Source organism: Myotis davidii, unplaced genomic scaffold (assembly GCF_000327345.1).
Source record: "Myotis davidii unplaced genomic scaffold, ASM32734v1 scaffold184, whole genome shotgun sequence".
Taxonomy (NCBI): domain Eukaryota; kingdom Metazoa; phylum Chordata; class Mammalia; order Chiroptera; family Vespertilionidae; genus Myotis; species Myotis davidii.
The window spans coordinates 6,613,571-6,626,584 of NW_006297021.1; the positions used below are offsets into that span (position 1 = coordinate 6,613,571).

A 13,014-nucleotide genomic window follows, 5' to 3' on the forward strand; every position below is an offset into this window, starting at 1 on the left:
CCGCGCACTCCGCACCTCAGAATTTGACTTCAGCACTGCGCCTCCTCTGAGTGTCCGAATGCGTTACTCTTTCCTCCTAGTTGTAGGACTTCCACTCAGCCAGCGTTCCTGTGGTTCTGGATGATGTCCCTTCCGTCTTTTAGTTTCACTTTTGAAATGGTTGTTCGAGGCGGCAAACTCCGGCGTTAACCTATGCCGCCATCTTGGTTCTTCTGAATGTGGTTTTCAAGCTAACAGATTGCAGACACCGTGCTGGAAATGTTGGGTGAGAATTACATACATCATGCTTGCGTTATCTTGATGAGTCTTAGGGGGATGATACAAATGCTACAAATGGAGAGCCCAATGGGGCATCATGCTGTTTTCTCAGAAGCCTGAATATTTACCCCTTTCCTGGGCAATGTAACAATTATTTTTTATCTTTTAGTGTAGCTATTTTTAATGTCAAATGTCAAATATGGGCACACTCAAGACAGATTTTAAGCACATGCTAATTTTCAAAGCCAGAACCAAGTCACAAACCACTGATCATATAGGAAGCTGCTTTGAAATATCCTATAATCTCTGGTATCAGTAAAACATATACTTCCCTAGCTTGGTCTGCCTGACACCCACCTATTTATCTGTGCTGCTGCAGAGGCGTCTCTGGAGGATCACCTATACCTAGTTGTAGGAAATTCTTAAATAAGGAATCACTGCTACTTTAAACACTAAAGTGTGGAAAAATCTTTGAAAGAGTTAGCAGCAGCTCTAGAGTTCTTAAGTCATTCCCCGCCCCCCACCCGAAAATGTCACTTGTAGTACCTGCCAACCAGAATTGGATGAACAACTCCTTTCAACAGTCTCATGTTTCTGCTTCTCGGCTTATTTTTCCTTCTTAAATTATGAAGTTAAACCAAACTTGTGCATAAATCTAAAGAGTATAGAATATTCATGTTCCACAACAACACATATAACATACCTAATGTAAAAACCCGGCAAAGAAAAGAACCTTATGGTGACCCAAAGCACACCATGTCCCTGCCGGTGGGAAATTCGTGGCTGGCCATGTTAATTATGGAAAAAGCTTTTTTTTTTTTTTTTGCTTCTGGAGAAGACGCTTCTGTGGAGTCTAAGAATCTCTTCAAATCAACATCCCTCCTCCTCTACAGCCACACCAATCTCTGCCCCAGAAACAAAACGAGGTCTTATTATGCAAAGACGGGAAAAGCACAATGATGGGATCAGCGCAGAGAAATCTCCACATCTTTAAAGTGTGGAAAAGGCAGTTTTCTTTGCAAGGAAGCCCTTCACCAGTTGCGGACCCACAGTCATGTAACCGACCAGGCAGGGTCAAACCAGGCCCATCAAGACAGAGACGGTGAAAGGACTGGCTCATGCAGAGAGGAACATTCCCCGCGCCCCCCGCCTTCCTCAGGATCCGCAGTACCGGTTAGCATCCCTCCACTGAGAATGCGGTCTGTGGTGTAGAACTCAGTAGTTCAAGGGAAAAGAAATATGACCTTTAAGTCCGATCAATGCTGTCAAGAGACTGGGGCAGATGAAGCACACATCACCAGAGCAACGCGATGTTTTGCAACAAGATCATGGATTTTAAAACATCCCAATAAACTGGACGACACAGAAGCAAACATTACCGGAAGCGTGTGAGTTCAGTGCAGGGTGGGGCAAAAGTGCGTTTACGATTGTGAGCACGCGAGACACAGAGTTTATTCTTGTGCTATTATTTATGGATTCTTGTATTATTTTCCATACGAACATCTGTAAACCTGCTTCTGCCCCAGCCTGAGTTTTGTTGGCAACAGCTTTATCCTTTGCATGGAGGACAATGACGGCAAAGCAGGGATGCACAGAGAACATTTGCACAGAAGCACGAGACGCGGTAGAAGACATCTGCACCCTTAGTTGTCTGGTGGAGAGTTGGGCCATGTCTGTCTGGATTTGGGGGAGTTCACACAAGCACATCCCGCAAACGCTTAAGATAGGATTTTCGTGTTGATCTGCTATCATAGCTCATCATCAGTTGGTCACTTCATCTCAAGGTCCCCTCTACCCTACTTGACCGGCAAAGGACAGCAAGGACCACTGAGGGTGTGCGTGTGTGACCAGGGTGCCTGGCCCAAGGCGGGCGGTCCGTCCCTACCCTGTGGGAACCGCTGAGCCCTCTGACAGGTGAGCTGCAGGACCTCCGAGTCATCACTGGGCTACGCGGAGGCTTACCCAAGACAAACGGCTCGCCTTTTACATCGGCCTGGAAAAGCCACAAGAAGGGAGTTAGTTCTCGTCTCCTCCTCCAGCGTCAGGAGGAGCTGCCTGCTTGTTCTCCATGCACACACAGCATGCCAGGCCCCTGCACACGGCCAAGGAGACGGGTCTCACCCTGCAGACAGCTCTTCCGGCTGCCCCCGCCTTTCACACACAGGCATCCCTTGTGCTTCAGTCCGAACGCACAGGCAGGGCAGAGCAGAGCACAGAAAAGATGCTTGGATACAGCCGACATGGCTAAGAGCACATCCCGGAAAATGTATGCCTTTCACAGAATGCTTAACAACTGGGTTCAAGACACCCTCAGATCTGGCCTGTTTTCTTTGTTTATTTGAATAGATACAAAGTAAGACAGAGGGCAATTTTACTTACTATCCATCAAATTGCATAGGAAGTGCCAATCATTTGTCGGGGTGGTGGTGGTGGTGGGAGGGAATATTCTAACCAAACTCATAAGAAGAAAATATGACTTTTCTGGGGAAAATGATGAAATGCAGTTAAATACTAAATATTGCCCTAACTCTAAGCCCCCTGTGACTATGTTGGCGTTCTTTCAAAGCAAGACTTTTAATTCGTCCGGGAATGAGCCACCGTTCTTGCGTCTGAGTGCTTTGTTTTCCTTCCAGCGGCGGACAAGATTAGGAATGCATCGTGTGGTATTTGACTTGGCTTATGAGAACTTTTGTGAGACTAAAGGACTTTTAAATAAAAGCGTGGGTTTTTTTCAACGCTCACTTAGGGCAATGCTCGTGATAATCCATGATAATCGGTGATAAGTGACCTGAACTCCGCAGCCTCCGGGGAAGAGATGCGTTAGGCATTGTTCTTCAGGCTTGTGGCAGGGGAGGCTTGATGCCCTCCAACTTCCATTCTCTCCTCTGTCCACCCTCAGTAATGGAATCCCGCATGTTAGGTAGGCACGTGGCCATTCTGAATGAAGTCTCTAGCCCAGTCTTGTACTGAGATGCGCTCATGTGATAAGTGCTGACCGAGGGGAACGTGCGGTTTCTGGGAAGTGGCCTTCAAGAGATACAGACTCCCTGCCTCTGTCCTCCTTCCCGCGTGCCGGGATGAGGACGGGACAGCGGGAGCTGGTGCAGCCACTCTGCAGACACTTTGCAGCGGGCGCATCTTCTTGAGGATGGTGAGGCCAAAGAAAGGGGAATCTCTTGGGCTCTCTAATGACTACAGAGCTACATACAAGCCCTGGATGCTTAGCTTTATGCCTAAGAGAAGTATACTTCTACCTGGTTTTAAGCTTATACTTTTTTGTGTCTTCTGGCACTGCAGCTACCCCAGTCTTGACTAATACAGGGAATATTGTCTATAAGCATCAGAGAAATACCATTTAGCTGTTAGAATGATGCGGATCAACAGCTGGTGAGATCAGCTGAACATATTAGGGAGAATCAGGGTTTCATTTTATGTTGGAAACTGTGCTCGGGGGGACCACCTTCTGATGGGATGGCTGGTGGGTGAGGAGACTCCCTGATGGGACCCCAGTGAGTTTCTTAGAAGAAACCAAGGAAGAGCCTTCCTAGCGCTTCATAAAGAGCTTCTGTTGCAATTGGAGCCCTTGGGCTGCAAGTCTCCTTTACAAAACATTCTCTTAGGTGGAGTAGGAAGCTCAGCTTGTGGACAGGCTGAGGAGTCTAATGACTTGTATTATGAAACACCATTATTTAAAGAAAAGATGCTGGCAAGACGAGAAAATATTGGATGCTGATTTATCTGTTGTCATAAAAATTTCCTAATTATTTCCTGCCAGCAAAGATTAAAACCTCAAAGGGCAAAGATCAATTAGTCTTCCAGTATTCCATTCTTTTCAGACATTTTTCCTTTCGTGCGTAAGAGGAATTCACATGGCTGACGATTTTGGGGGGTGGATCTGCTGAGTGGGGGGTGGGAGATGGCCCAAATGGCCCTGCTCAGGTGCTGGCTCTTCCATCAACCTCATTCTATTTTTCAGTCTTTTGTCACAAAGTAGTGGTAAATTTTGCTTTATGGAAAATTTTGGATTGCATGTGACAAACTTACACTGTCCGAGAAAATTTTTTAAAAGAATCAAATCGCATTAAATTAGGATAGGTTAAGCCCTAGCCGGTTTGGCTCAATAGATGGAGCACTGGCCTGTGGACTGAAGAGTTCTGGGTTCGATTCCAGCCAAGGGCACATGCCCGGGTTGCGGGCTTAATCCCCAGTAGTGGGCGTGCAGGAGGCAGCTGATCAATTATTCTTTCTCATTGTTGATGTTTCTGTCTCTCTCTCTCTACATTCCTTTCTGAAGTCAATAAAAATACATATTAAAAAAATTAAGGTGGGTTAAGTTAAAAAAAAAAGTGGTTGATGGGGTTGATAAAGTTGTAATAATTTCCTGCATACTGTACTTTGCGTAGTAAAACATTATTAAAATTTTATTTTCTCTTAGCTTTTAGTGCTGGGTTACTTTCCTTTGTAATCACAACATCCTTGACATGGAAGGAATAGGAAGCCTTCTTAAAGGACTCAGGTCAGCACAGTTTGTCACTGTCAGATGTGGGGTTAAACGACGATAATGGTCTAAAACTTGTAGTTGATTCCATTTGTATTTAATTACTGCCTTATTTAGGACAATTTTCATAATAATTAGTGATGATTGACCTAAAATCTGCAGTCGCTGGAGAGGAAATGCGTTAGGCATTGTTCTTCAGGGTTGATGCCAGCAAGACGAGAAAACACTGGATGCTGATTTATTTATCAAACTCATTATCTTTACAGGGACAAAGAACTTCAGGAGCTTATAATCTCTCTGCGAATAGAAAAGTAATTTATAAGGTTTTTAAAAAAAACACCCACTCAGTGGGGGATTAAAAATAAACATTTGCTCTCACACAGGGGATGAAATAGAGAAAAAACCAGTTCAGTTTTCTGGAGATAGTTCTTTGATGTGGTTACTATGGTATTCTTTTCAAACAGCCTTATCGTGAACACCTCCGTTCTCTCCTCACATTCTGCCAGTGCCTGAGACCTAAACCCCTGTCTCTTACATTACAGAACACCAATTCTAAGTTATGTTCCCCTTACTGACTAAGCTTAATGGCTAGAGAACAAGGAGAAAGGCAAGAAATACTTTGCCCTTAAAAAGAAAACCACAGAGTGAGCTTTCGTGCGTAAGAGGAATTCACATGGCTGACGATTTTGGGGGGTGGATCTGCTGAGTGGGGGGTGGGAGATGGCCCAAATGGCCCTGCTCAGGTGCTGGCTCTTCCCAGAACAGCCTCGGCCTGGCCTCTTCTCTGCAGGGTCTCTCGTGTCAAGTTCTAAAGGTTGAAGGTGAAGGTGAGTTATTCCTTGAAGTCTATCACCTCTTGCCTAAAGGGGAAAACGTTGGCTCATTCGGATCATAAATGCAAAACTTGCCCACGCGGGAGTGATTTCATTCTGTGAGTGTCGCCCAGTCTCTTTCCCAGGCGAGTCATTCATTTTGGTGAGATCTTTCAAAACACTCTCCTGAGGTTTTTTTTAAAAAATAGTTGTAGAGCTGCCAGCCTGCACGTCTCAGAGGCAGATGCTTTTCTAACGCCTACAACAAAAGGAGCTGCGTTCCTGCATCCTCATCAGTTTACTTCAGTTTTGGGGGAGAACAAGGCTCAAGGCAGTCCAGGCCCAGGAGCATCCTGCCCTCAGGCTCTGCTGACCTGGCTGGTGGGTGGGCAGCACCCAAGGCGATGAGCCCCCTGAGAAGTGACAGAGAGTGACAGGTACAAAGCCGACGCCTTTGAGTGGGATGGTTCTCCTGCTGACGCTCAACTTAAAAAAAAAATCTTATGTAAATTTTAGTTTGTTTTCCTCCTGCCTATGGGTATAGCCGCTATGCAAATATATATTTTAGCTTTTTGCATAGAGGCCGTGCTGCTGTTGTTAAAAGTTAGCCATCAGCCTTGACATGACTTTTTTAGATCTTGTAAGATGGCACAAATCGAAATACATACATGTCAGTTAATTAAGTCCATATAAAGACATGCAAGAAACCACACACAAGATGCAGTTACCTTTAATTTTGGTGAACTTATTTCCTGTTGGTAAGAGTGTTTAGGGAAGAGAGGTGGTGAGTAGGACTGGGCAGGCTGAGAAAGCGTGGAGACCAGCTGTGAGGCTGAGACCAAGGGAGGAGGAGAGGGAGGGGAGGGAAGCAGACAGCTGGGGAAAGGTGTAGACGGTCCATCTCTCTAGGGAAATGAAGGTAGCTTAAATATTGAGGAAAGACAAGATGAGATTATGCTTGAGTCCAGAATGAGGTCACATGGTCAGCCTTTAGGTAACGTCCCCCCATATTGAAATACGTTTAAAGTTAACCAGTACTGGTGACATTTATGACAAATTCTTGCTTTAAAAGCATGAACTTTTTCTTTTGAATTTCATTCAAGATTTCCAATGGGTATGATCAGTTTCATTTTTCTGATGTGGGAGGTAAGAATCCCCATAGTCTATAGGCAGGTAGAAGTTCCTGGGACCCAAGCCCTAGATCGAATCATGTCTTAAAATTAAACTGAAGAGAACATGAGCCATTTAAGTGATCAACTAGAATCATGCTTGACTGACTGCAATGAACGATCTCTATTATGAAGCAGTGTGTTTGGTTGGTACAGATGCAGGTATGGCTGGGTTCTTTGCTCAGGTGACGTTTTCTCTCTGGGTTGAGGGACAGCCAAGCCTCAAGGTGTTGTGACTGTCCATGGGCCTCGTGGGCACTGACCATTATTTAAGCCCAAGGAGGCCCTGTGTTGGCCAAGTGCCTCTACATTCGTTATTGGTAAGATCTAAGTAGAGAATTACGGGGTTTAAACATGATTTTCATGTTCAGAAATCTTTCAATAGAGGATCCATGGGGGACTTGCATAGTGGCATAATATGAATCATTCATTCTTTTTGTCTCATAATTTTGCTATTTTCCAGTACCCATATTTGCTACGTAATTCGCAGATTACATATGTGAGATATCGAGTTTTCGTTTTCTTAAAAGAGAACTTGACAAGCTAAAGACTCAGGGTGTTATCCCTCTTTACTGATTAAAATTATGGCCCAAGTTTCTTGGTTTTTAAAATGAAAATGGCAGGACCCAGTTCTTCAGTAGTCACTGATTGGAAGAAAACTCTTCAGAAAGAGGTGAGAGGGAACCAGAACACTGTCTTCCTCCTTTCTTTCTTTCCTCCTCTCTTCCCCTTCCCTTCCCTTCCCTTCCCTTCCCTTCCCTTCCCTTCCTGTTTACATTTAGGCAGGCATCACTTAAATCATTTCTGTGCAAGTTCAGTTAAGGTATGTTGATATTCTAGCCTGCTCCCTCTTTTTTCTTCCCTCCTCTCTTTCCCTTCCCTTCCCTTCCCTTTCTTTTCTGTATCAATTTCCTCATCTCTAAAATGATAGTATAACCCACCTTAAATATGAATGTATAACTATACATAAATAATGGAATTATAATTTCCATCATCTTATTAAAATTTGCTGTGTTGCCATACACTCCTCCACCCCGACTTACATAGTGCTTGTTTCTTGAAAGGACAACATCTAAGGCAATGTTTATTAATATGATTAACTGTCCTAGCTAATCGTCGTAGGACAGGTTAGTTGTTCAGGGATTAGGCAACATTGAAATACCTCCTTATTGGTGTGAGCTGCACGGCTGTGTTCCTTGGGGGCTCTAGGGCCTGGGAGGGTGGCTACTGCACCTTGTGAGCAGCCGGGTTTCCGCTCCTCTTCCTCCTCTTCGATGTACAGACTTGGTTTCACCTCGGGGCCATCATGGCCCCACCACGAGGCATCTGGGTCTTGAGATTCAAGCCCTCCTCGGATGCCTGACATCAGCCCCTCACAGAGTTCCTCCTCTTCCTCTCCAATGACAGGGAGGGTTTGGGGCAAGGGACCCACATTAGTGTGTGCAGAGGCCACAAACTTATCCCCTAGGACTTCAGACACCTTTTCAGGGCTCGCAAAGCCTTTTCTCATTGTTGTCAAATCTGCACACTTGTTCTGAGCTGTCTTTCTGGGGTCCTGGACTGGCGTTGTCTCATAGGGCTGGACTGGAGTTGAGGTCGCACCTGTGCCCCGTAAGGGTGGCCGAGGGGAAGGTGATTTGGCCGGTACAGCTGCTGGAGGCCATGGGAGGGGAACTGAGGGTTCCTCTTTAATTTCGAGGGTGATCTCCTCTGGGATATTTGGCTCGGCTTGGTCAGCTGGTAAGGTGAAAGCACTAAGCTTCTCTAATTCATCCAAGAAGTTGTCCAGGAAAGGAATCAGAGGGTTTGCTGGAGGACACTGAGCTGTCAGGGACGGCCACCCCTGGGTAGGCCCCTGCTGAGCTCCGCCGTTATCTGGGCCAGGAGAAGCTCTGTGCGTGAGAGGAGGGGCAGGTTCCCTGGGAGCCAACTTAAACATGAGCAGCGAGTGTGAAGCCAAAGAAAGGAAGAAACCAAGAAAATAACAACAGTGCATCAAAACACAGAGACAGAAATGCAGGGAAGGTAGTGAATACAAAACAGTATTTTATGCTATGGTGTAGATCTGAAGATGTTTTGCTGAATTTTTCCTACATAAAACCACTATCATGTTAGAAATTTATTTGGAAAATGAAACTCTCCTAGTATTCGAAAGGGGTCGTCAGTGTCAAATGACAAAATAGAGCTGTCATAGCGATTATAAGTATAGACAGTGAACACTTAAGAGATTTAATTTCATTTAACAGACTACCTCTTTTAAACTAGGTTCCCAGATTTTGACTTAGTAGTAGAAATGACTTTGAAATGATATTAATGTAGAATGAAAGCCAATAATTAAACCTTTCTCAGCTGCTGAATTTGTGAGGTGTTCTTGCTGCCTGAAGCAGTGCCCAATCCCATGAACTTCCCATAATTTTCTCACCTATGTTCGCCAGGTGATTATAACATATGGCATAAAATATTTTTACAGCTTTATATATGAACACATTTCTAAATGAGTAAGTTTGGAAAAATATGTTTTGAGAACAGAAACCCATGATCAGAATGAAACTGAACTTACACTAATTCTTCAAAGTTTTTATTTTTATTTTATTATTTTTTTTGACTTCAAAGTTTTTAAAAAATTCAAAGTAAGTGATTATATTGGAAGGGAGCATATGATGTTAGTGAGAAAAATCTTCTTCTAGGACTCCCACCTCTCTCAATAGCTTGACATTTTATATGTAAACTTGGGGAGGTATCATTTAAGCTGAATCTTCTGAGTAAAAGTAGACTTCTGTGTATCTTAATATTATTGCTATATTCTGGATATATTGAACAAAACAGAACTTTTATGTAAATTCATTCAAAGGTCTAGAAGCACTGCCTAGTAACATTCTAATACATGTATCTATTGCTACTGGGCTGGACGATGGTTCATGCCATGCGTGTGAAGGCCTTGAGAGAGGCTGGTGGGTGACATTTTACTTTAGTTCTTCCCAGGTAATGATTTTGGTTTGGAAAGAAAAAATGTTCAAGAAAGAGTATGGAGATGTGCTTTCTGGTTGGTTGTTCAGGGTGAATTGGTTGTTCTGCACTCAGCCCTCTGGGTGCCAGGGCCTTAGTATGTATCAGCGCACAACACACCTCTACTTAACCTTTGACTTCTGTGTCCTATAATAGGAATGGGGCATTTATAGAATTTATTTAGCTGTGTGTGTTTTTTAAAGCAAATATGCCATGTCACCATGTGGCGGGATAAATGAGGCAAAGTGCCATAAAACTCATGTGAGCATCTTATAGAAGATTCAGCACTAAGGCTTCTTAGCACCTGATACAAAGAAATACTCTACACTTGATCTATTACTGGACAGACAGACATTCCTATCAAATCCTGTATATATTTAATTTTTAATAAGATAGACATGACCTAAGTCTTATTTGATAATCTAGAGAAGTTCCCTTATTGGCCAGAGTCCTACTGTATGCTCTAGGCTATGCAACACAATAATAGATTTTGAAAGCCTGTGAAATATATAATAAATTCAAGATGATTACTTTTCACTTTCACTTTCTCTCATGGTCAGGAATATTATGTGGATGAGAAAGAAAGATCTTTAAATTCTACCCCGACCACTATTACTATTGCAGTGCCATTACCACCACTAATCTATGTTTAACAGGTTCAAAGCGCTTAGCTTTATAATAGACTGATTTCTACTGAAAGTCAAATTAAGTATCCTGGGATACCCATATCACAAAAATATACCTATAATACAAAAATCATTAGAATTGGATTCTATTGTACTAAAAGCAGAAATATCAGAAATATTATCAACTCATATTTGAGACACCACTGAAATACAGTATATCAAGAAATGTAATAGAGTGTGTCAAAGAGTGATTCATAAGTCACTTAATAAATTCCTTCCTTTATTTAAAAATATCAGTTAGAAAATAGGATATGTAACATACGTTGGATATCGTCGTTTAGAAGTACATGATAGTTCTTTGTCTGAAAATGATGGGGTTCTACACTACCGAGAAGTTTCCTTCATCAAGCCAATATCACAGCACAGATTACCAGAGGGAATAAAACCATTAAGAATTTTTTTCCAAAGTATGGATGTAAGATTTTCAATATATTTTCCCCCAGCAGTGAGAATAAAACACTATTTATCAGTGAAATTTGTACATTCATCTATTTATATAAAATGTAAAATCTGGTGTTCTAAGAAAAAACTTAGGAAACTGAAAATACATTTAAATCATATTCACAACAAAGATTAAAACACTGTGATCTAAAATATTACATTGCCAATATTAATTAGGACATTATGGAAGAATTTCTTAAATGTTAAAATAAGCCTTTGTAGAGATACATGCTTATTCTTTCTTATAAAATTTTACTTGAAAGTATAGTTGCTTTGAATTTATTTGGTAGTTCATTCATTTAAGATGACTGAGTAGTGGATAAGGCAAATATGCAGATGAGGATTCTTATCTTTTCATTTATCAGTAGGAACTACTAAAGGGAAGAATGTTGATCTCTAAGTGCTAAGCTCTGGTAGTGAAGTAGATATACTGAAGAAGATTCTGGAAAACTTTATAACCAATCAACCAAAATTGGACGGTACCAAATGGTTCCATTACCAAATGATAATGGATTGAGAATAATTACCCCGCAACTGAAACCCATTCTACAAAGAGACATAGAATGAATATAATGCCAACCTTTGCCCTTTTAAAGAAAATGTTTTCTTAAAATTGGAGATCTTAGATTACTAGTGTTTGCTTTTGTGAAATCCTAAGACTCATTTTCAAGGAGAGGGTTAGGGCACTGGCGGTGCTACTTGAGGTGGTCTCGCATTGGAACATGAAATGACTGTTCAACATCCAATGTTGATGTTATGTTGCTGGCTCTAGATGGTTTATTTCCCATGTCCTAGCCTTGATCTTAATTATTTATTAAAATAATAAATTATGCAACATCATACACTTTTTAAATGTTCTGAAATACTTATAGTATTTTGAAACTAATTCCTTGGTAATTTAAAGTTTTATACTTGGAGGTTAATAAAAAGGTGAAAGAAATCCCTAAATACCATCCATAAGAAGAGCACACTATATTATAACTTAACAGAAAATTAAGAAAAGAAATTCACATTATGAGTAAAGAAAGTACAATAGCCTTTTCTAGTTAACCAGTTCAGGGTGCAAAGTTCCTTTTAGACCAGATATTGAGAAAGATAATGATCTTCAGCCACTAGCTCAAGTGAGATAGTAGACCTGGTACATAATTATCCTAAAACTATGAACTACACATGAGGGCCCCTAATGACCAATGATATTTTCATTCAGTCTAATTAACACTTTAAAAATTTTACTCTATTTCTCTTTCTATATTAAAAAATCTCAAGACTTATACAGAATTTTTCAACCTAATTACCATGTACTTTGAAATAAACCTTTTTGGATCTATTGATTTATCTATAGATGCATATATGCATACATACATATGTATATAATCCATTTAATATATACATATATAAAATTAAGCTTTAGAAAAAAATCACGTTTCAAAAAACCTGAGTTTCAGAAAGCAGGTATGTTTATCTATAACATAGGCTCTTATGATATTAATTTTTCTCTTTCAGTATTTTAATTCGAAAATGAAATTCTCAAAATCAAGCATTAAACCTTTATGCCAGCACCCATAAGAAAAATTTATATTGACTTGACTGGTCACTCAAACTTGGAAGCATAACATGTAAATCCCTTGCTTTGCAATAAAGATGATGTTCTTAATGACCTAATATCAGCTATTATCTTACTCCAAGCTCCCCAGTGGTCTACTAATATGCTAAATGTCTTCTTACCTTGTTGGAACTTAAGCTGTGGATTCTATCACTCGAGTAGCTGTGGGGTATTGGAGGGTCGGGGTAGTCCTCGGCGCCTTTGGCTGTGTTCCTCTTCACGACTTCTACATAGGAAACAGGGAAGATGCCTTGTCTGTTGGTTCCTGGGATTTTACCTTCGTACCAGTTCTGATCAACTCTTTTGAGAAGAATAACTCTGTCTCCCTGTAATGAACATGAGGAAAATGCATTGTAAGTAGGGAGGTGACAACATCAGAAATATAATTGCCAACGTTTTCTAACAAACAATAGTTTTCCATTTGGGAGAGTGTTATACCTCCAGTTTTATTTAGTCGGGAGAAGGCAACTAAAGTCTCAGTTCACTCCCAAATTACAGCTGATCAACATATATGCCATTTAGTCACCCATGCACGACATCT

The 13,014-nt window shown here is 41.5% G+C and overlaps 1 protein-coding gene across 22 annotated transcripts in view; it reads right to left on the reverse strand.

Annotated features, from left to right (window-relative positions):
• SORBS2 (sorbin and SH3 domain containing 2) overlaps positions 1-13,014 on the reverse strand; it is a 312,941-nt gene that overhangs the window by 12,462 nt on the left and 287,465 nt on the right. For all 22 annotated transcript variants that reach the window (XM_006772685.2, XM_006772687.2, XM_006772694.2 and 19 more), the window contains one exon: positions 12,596-12,799. In XM_006772685.2, coding sequence (XP_006772748.1) covers positions 12,596-12,799 — 204 coding nt within the window. The remainder of the gene's footprint in view (positions 1-12,595; positions 12,800-13,014) is intronic.